The 21,263-nt window shown below is 45.3% G+C and overlaps 1 protein-coding gene across 4 annotated transcripts in view; it reads right to left on the bottom strand.

Annotated features, from left to right (window-relative positions):
• Positions 1–126: 126 nt before the first annotated feature.
• The window catches only part of sema6bb (sema domain, transmembrane domain (TM), and cytoplasmic domain, (semaphorin) 6Bb), a 128,721-nt gene continuing 107,584 nt past the window's right edge, over positions 127–21,263 (bottom strand). For all 4 annotated transcript variants that reach the window (XM_039606955.1, XM_031726777.2, XM_039606954.1 and 1 more), the window contains exon 17: positions 127–6,195. In XM_039606955.1, the coding sequence (XP_039462889.1) occupies positions 5,288–6,195 (908 nt within the window). In that variant the 3' untranslated portion in view covers positions 127–5,287. The remainder of the gene's footprint in view (positions 6,196–21,263) is intronic.

The raw sequence follows: 21,263 nt of genomic DNA, 5'->3' as shown, positions 1-21,263 counted from the left end.
TACACGCTCTACAAACACTTTTTCCTTGTATCGGGATATCAGGCTTTTGTTTTTATGTAAGCAAATATGATCAGTGACGAAGCAAAAATGAATTAGAACACCGTAATCAGTGATCACAACTCGATGTGAAGTCCATGTCTGAGTGGTTTATTAGAATAAGAAAGTTGACACAGAGTAAAGTCTCCATGCGGAGTGACAGGCAGAGCTCGGGACAATGTGGCGACATGGCGAACAACTGCTGGAGCGTGTCTGTGTGTTCGTATGAGTGTGGCCTTTGTGTTTGTGTGTGCTGCGCAGTTGTCGTAGGGTGCATGCACGTGTTGCTTTTGGCGTGACGACGGACAGATTTCTTCGCGGACACAAGCGCACACACACTTGCATGTACTGTACAAATTCACACGTCGCTACTTCTGTACACACACGGAGGCTTTGTCGTCATGCAGCTACTGCACTTAAATTACATGTAAGCATCAAGGTTATGTACACGTAGCAGGGACATGTGTTGTCATCCGATGACGGCCCGCCCCCGAGGCCCCGGGGCCGGCCTCTGGTGGGAGCCGCAGGACGGCGGGGTCCTTCGCTCTGGAGGAGAACGGCCTCCTCCCAAAGCTGGGTCTTTGTGGTTAATTCGCTCTGCCTCCTCTTCTTCCTCCGATTCACATTCACATTCAGATCCAAACAGGACGCAACACCTGGGTGCTGCTCACAGTACTGCTCGTCATGATAGTCATCGGGTTCATTGTCATCATCAAATCGGGCACATCAGAGAATTGAAATCATATACAGTAATATTCCATTGAAATCTTAAAACCAAGTATCTACCACAGAAACAAACAATAGAAAAAAGCAAACATGACAAAAATGGTCAGCGCCGACTAAATACATCTACAACTTTACAAAAATGCAAACGTTGGTTTTGTTTTCGCCGTTTGTGCTTTTTCTTCTCGTGCGTTGGCCGGGGGAGGTGCAGTCTCGTTTCACCACATCCCCGTGCATCGCTGGATTTCAAGCGAGTTAGCCTCCTTCCTGGACCTTTTCTGGGGCATAAAGCACGGACAGTGCACTGGAGCACCGTGGGGCAAAATGGCAGTTACTGGCTGGGGGGCATCACGTGACTGGGCCACACGGCACAAACAACCCCAACACACAAAGGCATGGTCTCTTTAGCGAGCGCGCACACACACACATCTTAATAAATAAAATCACAGACAGGCTGGGTCACAAAGACACAGATGGAAATTTTATGTGTGTGTTGATTCGTGCAGAGCAGAGATAAAGAGGAAGGATGTGTGTGTGTGTGTGTGTTTGCAGGACTGGAGGCAGTATACGCTACATTTAAATAAAACAAAGCAAAAGCTCTTATAGGAAAAAGAAAGCAATTTGCCACATGAGAGCTTACGGAAATGTCTAAAAACTGTTACACATCAAGGATTTAATGTGAAATAAAGTGGAGGTTGCTTTGATTTCTGTTTCTGTTACTGAATCATTAAATTAACCAGCTAACCTTTAATGGTGACAAGTGCAATGAGAGCTGGGCCGGCAGAGTCTGCTAACAATCAAAGGGTTTAAAGAAAAGGAGAAGAAGTGCAGCTGCTCGGTGAGGAGGAACGGGAATGACATGAAGTATGCAAAGAAAGGGGAGGATGATGGCTTTAATAAACAGAGCTTACATGAGGTCCACGTGAATTTTTTAGCTCCGCTGTAATGTTGAACTGAGGTAATCAAATTATGCAGTCAGTAAAGTAACATGTACGCCAGTCAGAGTCAGCCTACAGCAGGCCCGAGCCCAGCTCCCGATCCTAATTCAATTGTGCCCCAAATTTGGTTAAAAGTCCTTTTTGTGTGTTTGCATGCAAGTGTGTGAGTGTGTGTGTGTGTTCTGCTGGTGGTTAGCGGAGCTGGTTGAACAGCGCCTCCCTCTCAGGGCTGATGTGTCTGCAGTAATCTTCTCAGGGGCTCATCAGGCCATTAGAGGGCCGGGAATGTACTTTGCCTAATCAAGCATGTTTAGCGAAAAAACCGGAGGAGATGCGGAGCGAGGAGACGCCTCGCTGGGCACGCCGAGCGAGACAGAGAGGCCTCGTGGGCACACACACGCAGACTCGGCGGTGGGAGAGAGACGAGCGGCGTCCTGGCTGGTGGAGAGCTTCCTATCCTCAATACTAATGACCTGTTTCAGGGTGGAATGTGTAAAGAATACACTGCTTTAATGTGGTGGCGAGGCGGTAATGCAGTAACATCACGTTTGCCTGCTTGACCTCCTCCTCTGTCCTTGCCTTCGTAAATCTCTTTCACTGGCCTGTCTCATATATTACGTCAAGCCTGGCTGTACATTTGTTAGGGCTGGGTATTAAACCTCAACAGAAATGTGTCTGCGGAGCTGAACACTGTCAGGTGGTATCGAGTGTCAGGTCAGATTTATGCTTCTGTTTACGCTTCTTGGATCACACGGTTCTTGTTCGAAATATGCCTGCATGTGTTTCGATGTGCTCGAACAACGTTTATTACTTATTTTGTAAAAGAAAAAAGGTGAAAAAATGCAAGAAGCTGCAGCAGAAACTGACGATGTCCGCCCAGACGTTTGGTGGGAATGGAGCTGACTTCAGGTGAGAGGCTGGGCTCACACAAGCAGGCAGACAAACAAAAGGCTAGAATCACCAGTCAAGCTAAAACATATGCATTTGAGAAGAAGCCAGAGAACCTGGAGTAAGGCACAATCAGAACATGCAAACGCCACACAGGAAGGTCTGAGGTTCTGCAGGTCCAAACCTAGACTCTGGACGCTCGACGCTGGACCACCCCTGCATTGAGATCGATCGATCGAAAGTTTTAAGACAGAAAACAAACTGAAAAACTTTGGAAACGGTGCCATAAATCCTCAGAGAGCTAAGAGGTGTGGGTACAAAGAAAGAGCTTTTCTGTCCCCACAAGTGCAGTCTACCTCCTCGGGGCTAATCACAGGACCTTCTCTTCTGGAGTTTAATACTAAGAAATACCAAACTGTTAAATCAAAGTGAAATGAAAAGCATTTTTTGGATCTGTCTTGCGTGCTTGTTCTTCCTGTGTGGGTTTCTCTCCAGGCGCTGCAGCTTCTTCCACAGTTCAAAGACATGCGTGTTGATTAATAGTTTTATTGGACTGCTGCATTAAGGTATGAAACTGTCACCAGAGGTGTGGGACTGGTCTCTGTAAGCTACAAACCTCCAGGGCACAATGGCAGTACATTAGAGAGCCCCAGTGACGAGCTGTTGTAACCCTGGAGGTACTATAAGGTAGCTTAAAGTTTCTGGGCGGGCATGCGTCCCGCTTTGATGGAAAAACCACTGATCTGAATAGAAAAAGGGTCGTTTTGTATCAGGACCAAAAGATGTGTGTCCTGTGTATGTTGATAGCATCTATAATTTAAAGCGGAAAACCCAGCTCGTCCATTTTAACTGCACTTCTTTGTGCGCGGTATAATGGTTTAAACGTAGTCCATAGCATACAGCGCTCCCACGCAGGGCTCTGACATTGTTAACATGCATTTGTGAGTGTTAGACGGCCATTAATGGTTCAACAGAGAAAAGAAAAGCAGGGCGAGAATGAGAGTAAGATTGATCAAAGCTGTTTTGTTGCACTCAATATGAGTAACACATTCATGTATACAAGCCCTAAGAGACTCACACACTCATAAAAACACCACCTTTACGAACGTATGACCCAGATGAAGCTATCTACGTTGGAATCGAGGACAGATGAGAGCTGATGAAAATAGGAAACATCAAAAGATCAGACAACGCAGTGAAAGAGTAACTCCACACCCCAATATACCCATGCCCGTCTGTTTTCTTTATCCTGCTTTTGTTGGGAAACACACTGAGAGTAAGAAAGGGACGGAGCCACAAGGGATGACCATTGTGAACAGCGAGCAGTGCCCCTACTCTGGCCTCAGCCCCAGCTTCAGCCCCTCAGCTCCTCCCTGTCCCGGCAAACCAGTGAATCGCCAGTGTGCGTGAGCCGCGAGAGATGCCCGGGCCCAGTCGCTGCGTCTCTCGTGACGGATGGAGCTGCTGTCCTCCTCATTGATATTCCGCCGGGCTGTGGCGGTGGGCTAGGTCCTTGACTCTTAACGGTTATTTGTTGCCGCAGTCTCCTCCCGCCTCTGGGGCACAAAGAGTCTCAGTGTCGGGCAGAAGAGGCTGAATGGAGCTCCCAAGCGGCCGGGCAGACAGTCAGAGCTCACATTCCCTCCTTCAAATGGACTGCGGAGCCCGGGGAGGCCTCGGGTCAGGTCAGACAGACCCAGGCATACTGAGAGGCAGCAAGGGAGGGGGGTGGAGTGGAGATACTGTTCCTTTTTCCCAGAGCCTTTTTCCGACATCTCGAAGCTTCGGTTTTCTTTGCTGAGAAGATGCTGATATAAAAATATCAAATTAAATTGGCTTTATCTTTATCCTTATATATATCTTGCTCATTATTGCTCTTTTTTTACTTTCACAGAGCGAGTCCGACCTCCTCACTAGCCACCGATCAACCAACCATCCAAACCTCCGATTGGTGAACACAAAGAGCCTCAAGTAGACACGTGATAAAATCCGTCTGTCTCTCTGTGATTGGTTATAAAAAGAAAATAATGTTATTACCATCTTCGTTATACAGGTATACTTCACAGTTAAGACAGGACGCTGGCTGGGGTTGTCGTGGCCACACGTATTCGCACATACACACAGCGTGATTGGCTGAGCGTCGCGGCCCTTTGACGGCGACATCAGTTCGAGTCCAAAGAAAAGCACATGGTTGTCTGCTGGACGCCACCGGCATCAGCAAACCAAAGCAGAAACGTGATTTCACACTTAAAGAAGATCCGTGGTGTTAAAACAGTGAACAGAATGGTTGAGGGAGACCTTTCACATTTGGTGCTGCAAGCCAAATTGTCATTTTATTTGTTTTTTTTAATCTCCACACTGTCCTTCTATGAAGAGCCTTCGTTCTCCGCACCCCTCTTTTTAGCTCGCCGGTCGTCCCGTGGAGTCAAAGTCACGCTCTGCGGTTGGATCCACCGACAGAGCCGAGGCGCGCACCTCGGATTACGAACGGAGGAACGGAGATGTACAGAGAGTTGTCTCCTCTTTGTCAGCTCTCTCTCTTTGTCCCTCTCTTTAGTCAGCTGAGTGATGTCTGAACATTGAATGACAGTGAGAGAGGACAGACAGGGTAAGGTTGGACCGGGACAGTGAATCTGAGGGTTGTTTGATTCCAGTTTGCTGTTGGAGGGAAGGGGTTGGCGTCAGGGCTCGTCTGCGTCGCCTCACTGGCCACTGGGGTTGCGCTCGCCCACGCTCTTTCCTAGAAGATGGCTGAAGTCAGCCAGTTCTCCCAGCCCTCGGGGTCCGTGCATGTCTGGCCTGATGAGGCCCTGGCGCTGAGGGTGATAGGGTGCGCCATTGTTGCTGTTGTAGTTGAGTGCCTCATGACTCCAGCGAGGCTCCCCGTAGTCCATGTGGGGAGTGGGAGCGGACACCACCCTCCGTCGGTCGGGGGAGTCCTGCGGTGTGGCAGGGTAGATGTATTCTCCTGCTGAGTTCCTTAGCGCACCAGTGGGCCGATTGCTACCGTGCTCCCCTCTCTGCGTGGCGAGGATCAGGTAGCGATGGCGTTCTGTGTGCGGAGGCAGCACCACCTCTCCTGGGTCATCTATCCGGACCATACCGCCGCCGCCTCCACCGCCGTGCAGGAACTTGGAGCTCAGGTAGATGACGGAGTTGTTAGGGCAGGGAGTCCCAACGGCGGTGAGGAAAGTCTGACTCTGGTCCCACTCGGTGTCCGGGAGATGCACGCCCCGTTTCTGCTGCAGGGGGGTCTGCTCGGGCGTGGGCAGCAAGCCGGGGTCCATCTCTCCTTTAGGCCAGCCGTTGGGCGTGACAAAGGGGTTGTCCGCCTGCGAACAGCGCCGCTCCCCGCCGCTGGTTCTCGTCACGCTCATCACCGACCCACTGCGGCCCTGTCCCAGCATGCTTTGCTCTTTGTCACCTTTGCGCCGGGTGCCGCCGGCCCCGGAGCCGCGAGAGTGGCGGTGCCGGTGACTCATGATCCAGCAGACGGTGAGACCAGAAAGGACGGCTCCTGTTGCAAAGGCTGAAACAGCAGACACCACTAAGAGGTTTACGGACACGAGGCCATCGGGCTCCTCCATGAAACTCTCTTGGAGCAGAATTCCTAACAGAGAGAGAAAGAAAAAAGCCTTCAGTCAACTGGTGCACGCAAAAAGCATCAGCATTTCCTGCACAAAGCACGTGGGAGTTCGCAAACGGCCAGACAAAGTGACCTATTTTCTATCTCCTCTCTGTGGGTGGTAATGGTCGTATGCTTTCCAGCCAAGGTAGCTGTGGCTAATTGCCTTCATTATGTAAAGTGGATGGTGATTTTAATAGCTCTAATAACTGTCTTCCTGATTGAGAATAGCTCTCAAAGCTAACATGTTTCACAACATTAGCTTTACAGAGAGAGATGCCAAGTCTGTCGTTAATGGCGAGTAATAACTTCAAGCTTCCATACCATGAAAATCACTTATACAGTTCAGGTGCCGTCGATGTTACATGTGTGCTGTAGGTAGTCTGACTTTAAACTATTTTGAAACAGAAATGCCCTGTAAGTGTTAGCCCAACGTATGCATACATTCATTTTCTTTGTTGCATCCATACAGCAAGATGATTTCTTGCACGAGTGAACGCGAGGCATCATGTTTATAGATAAAGAACAACTCATCTGTGAAACACAACTTTCTGTATCTTGGGGGTTTTTTTGTGAGTACAAGAGATGAAGTCCCTCAGACAGAACTGTTTATGAATTATTGAAGATATGAAAACAGCGAGACCACAGCCTGGGCTGCCATGGATCAATTAGAAAAATGCCAGAAAAGAAGTCATTCTTTGCTGCATAAGCTCTTGGGACCAGCACCAAATGAATACAATGAGAGCATGTGCGTGCCAAGGGAAGCAGATGAAGGCAAAAAAGAGGGTGTTAGAAAAGAGAGAAAGAGAGAGAGTCGTGGCCTAAAGCATACTTGAACATTTGGGGCCTTAGACAAACACTTGTAATAGTTGTTAAATTACAGCTCCAGTAGTGGCAGAGGGAGGAATGTCTCCACAAGGACAGCAAAATAAATCCTTTCTAAGAGAAAATAAATGGATATCATTAATAGACAGTGGGAGCCACTTACTCACTTACAAGTTGCCGAGCACAAAGCGGGGCAGAGAACGGGAGGAATAATGAACACTAGGAAAACGGCACTGTTGTGTTTTTAAACAAACATACTTTTATTAACAGAGATATTCATTTTTAATGGTGCCAGTTGTGGTTCAAACACTCCAGCACGAGACAGCCTGGTGCTTAATTAAAGTGGCCCGTGGCTTTGTGTTGTTTGGTGTTATGCTACATATTGGTATTAAAGCAGGGCAATGGGAGCTAAGCCGCTGTGAGAGGCGGCCGAACGGCCACGCCGCTCTCGGCTGGATTAAAGGGGGTAAAAACTTTGACTCTTTACTGACCTAAAAATGATTCGGAACTTTTTGTCCAAAAACGCAGTACCAAGAAATCCTGCGTGGAGACATCTGGCCATTTGTGGACTCGACATTGAGCTTACACACAAACTGTTCAACTTAACACCGACAGCAGTGACTCACAAATTTAGCTGATCTTTGGGTCTTTCGCTCAGGACAACCTGACACTGTGGCCAACTCGCATATATATAAAAACCTGTTTAGGAAATCTGCCGACGATACATAAAATCAGACATCACGCTCCACGAGCCGGGAAGCACGAACCAGCGTCTTATCACACACAGGCAGTAAAACGTTCAGGTAAACAGAAGCTCTATTTTCAGCTTAAATGAGACTTTTTCCGAGGGCAGATTGTATCCGCTGTAAATACGGACCCCTGAAGCCAGTTTCTCTCTGCTGGGACTCGACAGGAACAGGAAGCTACGACTTTACCATCACATTTTATTTTATGAGCAAACCAAGCATCTGTAATCAGAAAAACACACAGCAGGTGTATCAACAGCCCCGAAGAAGAAACCACAATCAAAATAAACTGAGTTTAAAAAGAAAAATTACGCTTTCCTCTCAAGAAATTTCCCATAAATGCCACAAATATCCTGTAAACATTTAATAGTTTAGCTTGCCATCATCACTGAAGCCGCAACAAGCAGGCAGACAATGATAAAACTCCAAATTAAATTAAAAATAATATTAGACAACACCCCGACCGTTACTTCCTGTGTGAAAGGGCTGGATAAAAACAAGGACGCCGTCTCCAGCAGACAAATCTGCAGCTTCATCTTGAAGTAACTTCATAAAGTCGTGCGTTCTTGTACGGTGCACGCTGCTGCGTCAGTGCTTACAGGATGTGGGTAATTTAACCTGTGAATAATGGGGTGTAATAGTGAGCACAGCTGTTATTTGAATTTGTTAGGTATTAGCATATTCTGTGTTCTTCATCATCGACCAGAAATCGTGTAGCCATGAAACACTCTTAATGAAAAGTTTTTATTGCGTTTAACTTTATTAAAAAATGTCAAAATTTGAAGACAAATGGGTTTAATAATAATTAAATAACAGCTCGTGTTTTATAACAAAAAAATTAATAATTTCTCATTCGAGGAATAAACTCATTGAAAAACCACTTAGTTTTTCTCAGATAATTTCAGTGTTACGTGTTGTAATACTTCGGGTTTGACCTTTTGTGGAACTCACTGGACTTTACTTGCAGCTTCTTTACTTTTCTGCCAACAAAATCCTCAAACTCTTTGGGTTCAGCCACATCTTAAGAACATTTTACGATTACTGAGCATTTAAAACAAAGTTAAAAATGGAAAAACTTTGGTTTCAACTGCCAACTTGAAGCTCTTCTCCTCAGTGAGGAAATGCTGATAGCTGTAATATTTATCAGGCTCTCTGTCTTAGTTTGACGTGTCAATATTTGCTATTTAACAAAAAGCACATGTGAGGCAGACAAAATATTTTTGCATATTTGGACCCAATAACAGGAATATTAAAGCTCACATTTCCATCCTGCCCTCTGTCTGTGCCAACAATCATATGACCCCCTATGAGCGAGCGCTTTGGTGATAGTGGAAAGGAAAAACTCCCTTTTAATAGGAAGAAACCTCCAGCAGAGCGAGGCTTGGTTTACCCTCCTCACACCACCCACCCTACTTAAAGCAGGGGTGTCAAACATCAGGTCCTGGGGCCAGAATTGGCCTGGCAGAGACTCCAATAAAGTTCCTCTGGACAGCTTTGGAAAATGTGAAGGGAGTCATAAATTTTGGACTTCTAATTGTATTACACATTTCTTTTTACTGATAAGGACTTTGCACATGGCCGTTCATGCTACACCAAAGTAATCAGGTTAATAGATTATTCCGTCATTAAATGATGGAAATGTTTTTTGAAATGGGAGTTTCACTGAGCGGGCTGCGCGTGGCCCACGATGTAAAACGAGTTTGACGTCTCTGCCTTAAAGCATGACTGCACCACACAGAGCTGAGGTGACAATGGGCACAACTGCACTTAATCATTCATCCATCCCTTGTCACTAACAATTAAATGTTAGAGCTTGGACAATAGATTGCGGACGCCATCGATGTGAGCTCATACACTCACAAGTTTGCAATTTCCATCGATTGAATCCTGCCATTAATCAAGTGGCCTTGTTGGTCAATCAATGTCCTTTTCGTCACTAATTAGTGCTTTATCACCAATCCGCTGAGCTCAGTGAAACACGTGGACACAGGCTTTAGTTACAGTCTGCTAATTATGTGACACACACACAGTTCAGTTCAGTTCATCAGACAAATGTTCCTCAATAAGCCGAGATCAGCGGGATCGTGTCAGCCTTAGAGCGTAATGCGATCTGTATTTGTCTTTCATTTCTGCTTTTGGTTGATTCAACAATCCCTCCTCCCCACATTCCCATTTTTTCTCCCAATCACTTCATCACAGCCTCTGAATATTAACACGTATCGACAAAAGAATACGTTTGTTCTCCTGCAGCAGGTCTTCACATGTGGTTCATGCTATGCATTGGAAAGTGTTTATTTGACCGTGTATTAAGGCTTATTTAGGATCTTGCCCAACGGGATGTAAAAAGTTGATTGCCTAATATCTCAAAATTGCTCTGAACACAGATGGCAGCTCATAATTGAGATCTCAGAGCATATCAAAACACAGCCAGCTCGTGGTTACGCAGGCTAACCAGCACAGTCTTTGTGTATTCATTTAAGCACCCATGCTCTTCCATGTTTGGACTGAATTTGGCGTTTGTTCACTGGGACTTCTTCTCTCCTTGAACATATTGTTGGCATCTTTGGTCGCACAGCCTAAACACAGGCTGATTATTGCTGTATTTATTTCCATGTTTTTGGCCGATATTCAGCTTGGAGAGCTTGTCAGCATTAGTTACATTATTGTTCCTCTCTTCAGGAAAAAGGACATTTTTGAGGCACAGATGCAACACAGAGGCAGAAAGTTACTACCATATTCCCTCTGCTCTACTCCTACACACACACACACACACACGCACACACACACACGCACACACACACAGAGGCTTGAGGAGTTTGAAAAGTCAGGTATTGCACGTATCTAGGGTTGGATGTTTCTTCAATAATCCCTCGAGTCCTGATGAGTTTGTAAACGAAAATGAAGTTATGCGACCGCAGAAAAATTCAGAACGAGGCAATAACTGCCGCAAATCTCCTCTCCCACGCTCGCAACATCTGGAATTGTTCGCGGCGCACTCGGATGCAGAGGTTTCAGATGCTTCTTTAACGTGTACCTCGGCTGTGGTCCAGGCTTGCTGTGTGACACTTTAGATTAAATTCTGCATGGATGCAATAATGCTGCTGTCAGCTTCATGCAGGGGCACGTTTCTGACAAGTGTGTTTATTATTGCTGTACGAGTGTGTGTGTGTGTGTCACAGCAATCATGGCACCCCAACTCTCTCTCTCACTCTTTGACACGGACACTTAGATATGTTAATTATTTTTTGCCAGCTTCTTTTATCCCCCACTTATGTCTTTCTTGGATGCTTGACATCGAGAGGAAATCTTTTGCCAGTGGGAATAAGCTGAAAAAGGATTACGATGATAAAGAGAGCACGCAGAAAGCAGAGCGATTGGGTAGTGTGCGTTTTTGTGACAGCAGGCAGGTTTCCCTGCATCCTTGGGGTGACAGCAGAAACTACTGCTCGCCCGCTCCTTCCTCATCTCGGCTCCTTCTCTTCTCCAATCCTGCTCACTTATTAAACCTTAATAGAAGCCAACAGGCCTGCCTGTCAGCCTGACGAACACTGAGCTGCTTGTCTCCGGGCTTCCAGCTCCAATTACAGCGTAACAATGAGAAGAAGGGAGAGGAGAGCGATTTTACAGTATGTATGCTAAAAAAGGAGAAAAAAAAGGAAAGAAAGTGGGAGGAGAAGAGAGGACATGAGACAAAAGAGGGGGCGAAGATGAGAGGGAGGACACGGCTAATAAAAAAAAGGAGAGGGGATTAAAGAGGTGACCACAAAAGTGAAATACGACCGAGGAGGGAGCACAGAGGAGAGAGAGCGGAGAGGTGTAGTTCCCTGTTGATGAAAGCAACACTGATAAGATATTTGCTCGAATATACTTTTATACCGCCTAACTGTCAAAATCCAAAGCACAAAGAAAATCAGAGTTTCTCTGGTACTTCGCCGGCTTTGTCTCTAACCCGCAGTCATCCGTTCCTTCGCGCGGCGCCGTCCTGCCCTCCCTCCTATCCGCTTGTTAGCCGTTAATCCTTTCTCAATTTCTCTCTCCTACCCACCGCTCCTTTGATCACCGGGGGTGGCGGCATGATGGGAGTAATAGCTTCGAACTCAAAAGAGAAGTAAGGAAACTTTTATTCATACTTTCAAATCAAGGTTGGTCGAGTAAAATCTAATTTTATATTCGAGTGTCAAAGTTTCAGTTACTTCTGCAGTGTGACAGACGCGGTTATGCTACACTTCTGTGCCTACCAATAATCGCTCCTACTTGTCCTCCGCTCTCATTTCTACCTCCCCGCATTTAGAGAGCGAGTAAAGGAAATTATTGAAAAGCCCTGCTAGCCGTGCCAGTTGTTCAACATTTCCCTTGATTAGAGCTCTGGCAGAAGACTCGGTATCTGCTCGCTCCAGAATCACAGTTTGGCGCCACTTTCAACAAAGGCCTTGTGAACGTGTGTGAATGAGACGAAGGGAAGGAAAATTATTTTCGACCCACCATCGGTGATGATGATTATGATTAGAGAAGTGCAGCCAAAGCATAATCCCTGTTTATCACATGTACTGAGTCTTATCGTTCTGGCAGATTTGGCCATGGTTTCTGTAGGTTATGATGATACTGTAATGACTGCAAAAACTGGGAACAGTGACCTCCAGAAAAACACGAGTTCAGACAATCGCTGAAAGATTTACTGGCGTTAAACTGTTATCTTGCAGCGTGCCCACTGTTATCTACAGCCACAGCTCCCGTCAGTGTACTGTGATCTACACAACATGTGTTTTACAGGCAGTTTACACGAGTCTAAGCAGCTGACTGATTTGTTCTCGTTTCTGTGCCGTAGTCTGATACATATAAAGCTATAAATGCAGCTTATGAAGGGGAGAGCAGCGTGTCGTGATTTATGAACTGAATCATCATCAATTTGCAACATCTGAACACATTTTAATGATCAATAAATCACTGAGATCTTTATTTCCCGTAGTTATTATTTAACAAAATAAAACACCTTTCAGCGATGTTGAAACTGGGTTTTTTGGAAACCCGGGATGTAAATCTGTCCGTCTCTATAACATTCCCACGCGCCTTTGCACTCGACAAAGAAATAAGCGCTGTTGTTTTTACAGCAGTTTGTTACGCTGGACTTCTGAATGGAGTTTGACGATTGAGGAAGAAAGAAAAACACGATTCGAGCAGCTGAAATGGGCTTTTTTCAGATATGAGTTGATTCAGATGGCCTCTAAAAACACCCAAGGAAACCTCACCCACTGTTTTAACCATTCACAACTGTTAGATGTAGCACGTGCAGCTAGTGAGGATGGGGTGCTAGCCGGGGCGTGTGCGCATTCTTCGTATCACAGAAATGAAATTCAAATCTTTGCTAAAACAAACCAGACTGAAAATATAGTTTTAGGTTTTGAATAAAACCCATGAAGTGTTAGTTTTTGGTGTTCCCGCCAGCATCATGACTCACGCCGGTTTCGATTACCGTCCGCTAGCGTTAGCCATTTTAGATGCTAACAAATTAATTTGCAAACTATTTGAGGTTGCTACAGTTCGATAAGTTCCTTAATCAAAAGGCAAGCAGGGGAACTTTTATTCGCTTTGAGAGCCAGAATCCATGTTTTAGAATTACAGCACATCAAAACAGAACAAAGAGACTTCACAGCTTCCCGGTGGACCTGTCGATGCCACGAGCGCACACTTCTGAGCTTGATAGGTTACGACTGTGTCAGCGTACAGCCGGTGATCTGAGGGGCTTTCATCTCTGGAATCCACCATTTCTATGCATAATGTTAATGTGTTTATGCACGCAGTGACGGCGGGATTTCACGTGGCAAAGCACGTGTGCTGTGGTGCGAATAAGTGTGTATAGATGTATGAATATGTGTGAGTTAATAAGTAAGCGCGCGCTCTGCCTGCACCCATGGCTCAGTGATTTTGCTCATTATCCTCGTCTCCTTCTCCTCTGTTGAAGAGACTGCAGGCGCTGTTTCGTTTCTTGTTTTTAGCACGTACTCCTTCCTGCCGTCTTACTCCTTTTATTTTTCTCTTAACAGATACACTACATAACTTACCCATTACCTCCACTACCTCCTCTACTTCTGTCTCACGCACACAAACGCAGTGCACCTCATGTTGTGAGCTGTGAAACTAACACCAATGTGTGTTCAAGCCAGGCAGCAAACTGGGAAAGAATTGAAAGGCTTTAAAAAGAAGCCCAGCTCCTTACTTGGACTAAACCTTGCTTGCTCATAAACCCTGTTTACTCTCGGGATGACTGTAAAACCATTTACAGTCTGTCCCTGACAGCGTTTTCAGAGCGCGGCTTAAAGAAAGCTGCTGGGGACTTGTGCACAACTCTCTGGTTAAAAAAAAGAAATAAAGAAATAAAAACCCCAACCTTGGCTCCCGAGGGCCGCTGAGACGCTCACTCGGCTGATCAATATGTTAAAACATTTATGCACACCACCCATGTGTTTGTAATTAAAATTCCATAAAATCTCCACCAAAAAACACACTGTTAATAGATTCTGGGTTTATTAGCGAGGGCACATCAGGCTTTTGGCTGATTTAGAGTCAAGGCTTTCAGTGATGACTGCATAATTACAGACCTTGCTGCCTATACATTCCTCTTTTCCATCTCGCTCTTACTCTCCAGCTATCGCGTCTATCTACGTTTTTAACACGCCCTCATTTGGCTTCCTTCTTTGTGCTTATAGAAAACTCTGCTAGGGGTAAATGAGGTAAGTCTGGAGTTGCTTTGGGGAACAACGTGTGTTAAAATCATCTGGGGGGGTGCCGTGTAATCAAATGCTACAGGATTTTTTCTTTCTTTTCGATTCTCATAAATGTTTTTTTCACAGCCTATGCACACATGTTGCTATTCCTCATTCTTCATTCGATTATATCAGCAGACCTTGTTCTCCAAATCTGGTCAACCTTTTAGCGAAAGGCAGTTTAACAAGAGAGAATCTGTTAGCAGTTTCAGCTGCATCCAATCCAAACAAAGCAACTGGGCTGTGGCGGACACTGTGGTGAAATAAATTGTTTTGCAGAGCTTCTTGTGTGCACGAGAGTGCACGTGTGCAAACGTACATGCGTGTGTTCCTCAGCAGGATGTAGCTTTTTACTATTTCCCTCTATATAGGGGTGCTATACAGCGCTGGCTGTGCTTTCGTTTGGTAATTGATATTCTCATTTTAGGTGCAAAGCCAAACGTGCACTATCGAGAGCAATAATAAATATTCACAAACTTGTCGCAGGCAATAAATTGGAGAGCAGGTCCGCGCAGAATTAGTCTAACAATCTGCCCAGAGGGTTCACGTCTCTCGTTCCCAAATCATGAAGCAGGCAATTCAACTTAATCTTTCTCACATGCTACGTCCATATATCACGTCTGTGCTGTGCTATACACCCACCAGCTGAAAACACACGCCACATTGTTTTTCTTATGTTAACACCACCAGAGCTGAAGTGTTGGAATCTTTCCACATACAAATTTATGAAGGTTTAACAAAATGATTAAAAAAAATCAGGCCTCACGTCGAGGCGGGCGGCTGACAAAAGCTGCTTTCTCCGTATCCGTGCAGCCGCTCGTCTCTTCTGTTAATTTACAGTTGGCCTTTAATGAAATGTCTCGGCCGTGACACAGGCCCACGGCACCGCAACTGGACACCGCCAGGATACTTCCAGAGCTGAATGATCACTCAGAATCACGGCGCCTGTCAGGACCCCGGACTACAGAGACTTTAGACTGATCAATACGGGAGTGCCGCAACAAACTCTGGGGTTAACAAGATAGGAAGAGGGTGATGGACGGCGCGTAGAGGAAGGACAGAAAGAGGAATAGAGGCCGAGAGATGTGACAAAGAAGAGGTCTGCCAGTGTCAGAGGGAAGAGAAACACCAATGAAGTGAAAGTAAAAACGGGGTGCTGGGGGAGCGTGAAAAAAAACAGCAGTGTTATTGATGTGTTTCAGAAGGAGGGAAAGTGTTGTTTGATGTAGGGGACTCACCACGGTCGATTTTCGTCAGAGTGACACAAAAACAATCCCCAGAGCTGTGAGAGCAGAGTAGTTACAGCACTGGTTGTCACACTGCAGGACTTTCAGGACGCGGCGCCGGACCCATATTACTCGGCGCCCCGGGCCAGTTCAGATTCCTCAAACGGCACGCAGCCCGCTGTTTATTTCAGCAGACGGAGACAAAGTGGAGCGTACGCTCGTGTGCTCTTGTGCAAAGCGTAGGGTCACCTCACACCCCATCTATATTTTGCTTTTCATACAAATGTATCACCTCTGTTTGAGCCTGGCACCCGGCTCATGCAAACCAGGACGCTCACCATCACAAACCATCGCCCCACACTCATTCTTAAGTAAATGTGCACGCTAAAGGGTCTGTACCTAAATATAAGGCACAAAATGTAATCAAAGTAAAAGTAGAAGTACTCAGTATGCTCTTATTTTACCGGATTACAAAATTGGAAAACTGCAACTAAAACACAAAAGCATTATTTTTGCTTTATTCCACTGACGAAACATTTGGAGGCAATTTAAATGCACTACCGTTGATCTCATTAAGTGCACTACAATCAGTTAAAAGAAATATTAAACATTTCTTTTTTCTTTGCCTGACTGTTCATCACGTTGTTTTATTTGATTGAATCTTTGCAATCAAGCACCTAATGGTTTTATTTGTGCCCCACGGTTACAGTTTATCAAGGTTGTTGCCTCAAACTTTGGATTAGTAAAAAGAAAAAGGTGACAGCATTATTATCAGACATTAAAGCCTTTGAACATTTGCTTGAAAAATGTATTTTTTTCTGGAAATGAGTCCGTCTCACCTCAAAAACAGTGCTTTTCTTTCACTTCTTTGTGTCGGATGTTTGAGCTTCAGTGTGCAGAACGACATACGTGCAGAGTTTGACACCAGAAAGCAGTTTTTACTTTCATCTGCCGAAGGAGGAAAGTTTCTTTGAGCTCACCTAGGATCTGACTTTAACACTTATATGTACAAGATGACTGCGTGGCATAAAAAAGGAAGCCCGGCTGGATCCGACATTCATCTGAGACGAGGCGCGACGTGGAAGCCTGCACGTGTTCATTCGACTTCTGTGAAGTTTAAATATTTTTTCATGAAAATATTTGATTATTCATAGATTCGAAATTTTTAAATGGGGCACAGGTTTTTTTTCCCAAACTCTTTTTGTGCTTAATAAACATTTAAAACAAATGATCACCTAAAAGGGACTATTTTAGGATTTACTGATTCATAGGAGGCCTTTAATTATTCATTAGCAAATAACGATTGAAGCTTGGGAGAAAAAAATTCACAGTTTTTCTCGCACTACAAGAACAAAAACAATAGAGGGACGAAGTCTGCTGATCAGCTCCGACTGACAATGTAGTAACACCATCAAGTGGAGCTTATTTTATTTAGATTGCGCCAAATTCTCAAATCATGAACGTCCTGTATATCATAAGATAAAGACTGAACAGTAAGACAGAGAAAAGCCCAATAATAATACACACAGTGGAAGAGAGCCAGAGATTAATAATAACTAATGATTCAACGCAGAGAGGTGTATAAACACAGTGAGTGAAGAAGAAACACCCAGTGCATCATGGGAATCCCCCAGCAGCCTATACCTATTGCAGCATAACTAAGGGAGGATTCATGGATTCATCTGATTTTGACAAATCCAAGAAAAACACAAACCGGAAACGTTCACGCTGTGTGTTCAATGAAGGCCACTGAAATATTCTGCAGACACTATGTTGTAATACCATATTTTAATTACAATATATGTGGCATTTTTTCCCCTCCAACAAATGCTTTTGATTTACATATGTGACGGTCATGAGGCTACACACACACACACACACACAGAAAACATCAATCAGCCAAGATCTGTGGCTCTCTGAGGGGTCAGCGGGCTCCTGTGTGTTTTTCAGTGCTCTCTGTGAGGAACCTGCTGTGGAGAGCGAGATGCGATGCGAGCCGAGAGGACTCGGAGGAAGAAGTCAGATGAAAGAGCCGAAAACCTTCAGGAGTCCTTGCACCTCGCCGAGCTTTCCAAAGGCTGAAGCTACTATTCTTATCTTCTTAGAGCTCTTTAAAAAAAATCCACACTGAAAAACGACACACACCATACGCTATTTCACCGCCCAAACACACACTTACACATGTCAGTTGGTAAATGGTGTGAGGTCCTCGTATTTCATCAGCCTAAACCTCAGTATTCACCGAGGGGATCGGCTCTGTTCTTCGAGCCTCTCAGAAGCTCCTCGGGGTGGGAAAGATGTGAGAGCTAGAGCGCAAGCTGGTGTCTGGGGATGCGCAGTTACGCGCTGCGCTTCCTCCATCTCCGCTTCCCCTCACTCTCCCTGCCCTTGTATGCGACTTGCAGGAGTGACAGGATTGGAGGAAGGTGGTATGAAGGTTACTGAAAGCTCTCAGCCTCTGAAAGGGGACAGCATCAAACCAAAAAGGAAAAAAAAACCCTCTCTGTCTTTCTTTCTGGATGGGTTCAGACTGCAGGGCAACACATTTATCATCAGCAAACTTAAGATCCTGTGTTTTAACCGGCTGCCGTTTAAATACAAAGAGCTCTGTCGGCTTTATCAGCCCCGCTGCCCAAGCCTCAGCCGAGGCCCCCTCCAAAGTGCAATAATTAGGATGGAATGAAATGAGGCCGCGGCTGTAAATTTGGCAACAGGTTTTCCTTCCTAAACAAAGCTCGTCACAGCGTTCCAAGCAGCAGACAAAAAGCCCGAGCCCGTCCTAGCTCTGTGGTGATCGTCATCCACTCGAACATGACGCCACAACAAGGGATCTCCAATCTGCCTTCGCCTCATTGATGTTTTAGCGGACCTCAATTACTGAGTGACTGCATCCCGCTGTTCCACCAGTCAAAACACTGCCTTTCTTCAGGAAATATTTTCACAGCACCATAATTGCTTCCATCTGTAGCTACGCTGTGGCAACACTAGCTATGTCATTACGGCTGAGTGAGTTCACAGCAAAAACGGGTGCCGAATGCGTATGTGCGACTCTGATTGTTTGTGTGTCACTTTGGATGCAGGCGTTTGTTGGAAAACCGACTCCGTTATTATCAGCAGAGGGAAAACAGAGATTTGAGAAAAGTGCTGAAACGGAATGAGGAGGGAATCTGACGTCTCGGCGGCTCCGGCCCCACAAACACCCACACATCGCCTCCGAATCCCGTCTGATGACTAGTTTAACAGAGTTGACTTTAGCTGATGAGGTGTCTGCACAAACACAATTTGACGCTATCCTCAAAAGGCTTGCAAACAGCAAGGTAAAATGAGGCAGTGTTTAGATTACTGCTGCCGGAGGCTCTTCCGAAGATTTCGCAGGACCCAAAAAATGATGTGGATACGAGAATCTTTCTCTTAGAATTAAGATGCCCTCACGGCAAATTAAAAGACCGAAGCTGGCGGTCTGACAGACCGTTTAGCCCGTGTTTATGCTGTAACCGATTGGCCTGTCAGCAAAGGTTACGACCTGGAAAAACTGAAGCCGGCCAATCGACACGTCGCGAGAGCCTGTCGCAAGTGGATCTGACATATGTGGCGTCTGTCGACACTTTAATCAAATCTGACTCATTACGCTGTTTACAGAAGTGGCTTATATTACCTGTCACATGCGTGTTCACACATTCTCATCTCCCTCACACACACACACACACACACACAAAACACTCGAGCGTTTCAGAGTTAGTTTGGGGGTTTCTGTCAACAGAGTATGTTCTGCTCAAACATCATTAAAAGTAAATCCAGCATAAATCCAGCTGCAGTTTGTCACGCTTGCTGAGACGTCCACTGTGAAGAGCCTTCTAAATTGGAGGGCACACAACTGCTCGCTCGCAGATATTAATGACGGTGTTCCTGCAAGCAGAACCGTAAGTGCAGACACTCTGCACAACTTATATGTGCAGTTTTAGAGACCAGAGGTACAAGCACAGTTCTCACATAGCACACTAAAGCAAATAAGCTGAAGAAGAAATTAAGAGCTTATTAAAAGGCGGAATACAATATCAGCATGTGTAGTCACGGCAACCTTAATTATAGCAAGTCATGTAAGTTTCCTCTGAGGCCAGGAAGCGCATTCTGTCCATCAGCAGTCCAAATATTTTTATTTAGTACTTAATAAATAATCCTGTGATGGACTTGCGAGGACTCCGGGGTGAACCTTGCGTCTCTGTCAGCATCTGCTGGGATTGGCTCCAGCTCTCCTGTGACCCTAGCAAGTAAGAAAAAATAAGGAAACCTCCCTGCGACCGCTTCTGACCTCGGGGCGATTCCCCAGCTCGCCTGGTGGGAGGCGGACTGTCTCAGACTGACTGCAGTCTTCTCAGACAGGCTGGAGGTTTTCAAATAATTGCCGTCTAACTTTTAAATGCAGACAGATTGCTGACAGTCTGCGACGTGACTCTTTGCAGCAGAGTTGACCGAACTGCTTGTATTCCTATGTAAAAGAAAGGCTGCTGAGCGTGTTTGTCATTTTGCAGTTAAATCCTCACATCACAGTTTGTAGAGGAATTCCTGAATTTCTGTTTAATATCTCTGAGATTGTGGCTGGAATGTGAGTAGTTAATGGTTAGTCTGCACATGTAGATGGCAACAAAGTGATTTTTGCAGATTTATCAAAGTTAATGATCGTATTATCACAGATTGCCTGCCGCATTGTGACTGTCGTCCACTATTTTATGGACCAAAATTGCTTTAAAGACAGAAACTGACTGAAAAGTCTGTGTCTCCAGGATGGAATGAAAAATACATGTATTTCATTCCATCCTGGAGTTGTGTCAGAATTATTTAATAACTGATGAATGTACTGACACTGCTGACCTGACTATGGGTATTATTCACTGCACAGCAGACGCCCCTGTCAATATTCATGTCATGTCAATATTACTGCTACGTGATGGTTGCATCTTTTCAAGGGAAGGTCTCCTAAAATCAACATGAAGTCACAGACAGTATTTTATTAATTGAAAACGTATATTATGTTTGTGCATGCATTTATAAGAGCAGGGGTGGGCAATTATTTTCACAGCACTGTGGCCCCCTGGGAAATTGCCCGCTACTGCATTAGAGCCTCGAAACTGCTGCATATGTGTACAGATCACAGCTTCACCGTCTCAGTGTTTGTGCTGTATGTTAGTTTGTATGAGAGAGATTAGAGAGCAACAATGAAGTGCCTGCACAAGAGAAAATAGAGCCTATAGATTAATAGACTTACCTAAGCGCACACACACACACACACACACACACACACACACACACACACACACACACACACGTGAATAATTGAATCCAGATATTTCTCTGACCTCATCTATTTCATCAAAGTGTCCCTCCCACAACACACCGTCTCAATTAAATGCTGTGCTTCCAAAGTCTGCTTTGATCAAAGTGGGTTTAGAGCAACAGCATGTCTCTACATACTAATATTTGGGTTTGCGTGCGTGCGT

Source organism: Oreochromis aureus, linkage group 23 (assembly GCF_013358895.1).
Source record: "Oreochromis aureus strain Israel breed Guangdong linkage group 23, ZZ_aureus, whole genome shotgun sequence".
NCBI classification, from domain to species: Eukaryota; Metazoa; Chordata; class Actinopteri; order Cichliformes; family Cichlidae; genus Oreochromis; species Oreochromis aureus.
The sequence above is the reverse complement of the archived record's forward strand: the minus strand, read 5'-3'. Positions and strand labels throughout refer to the sequence as shown.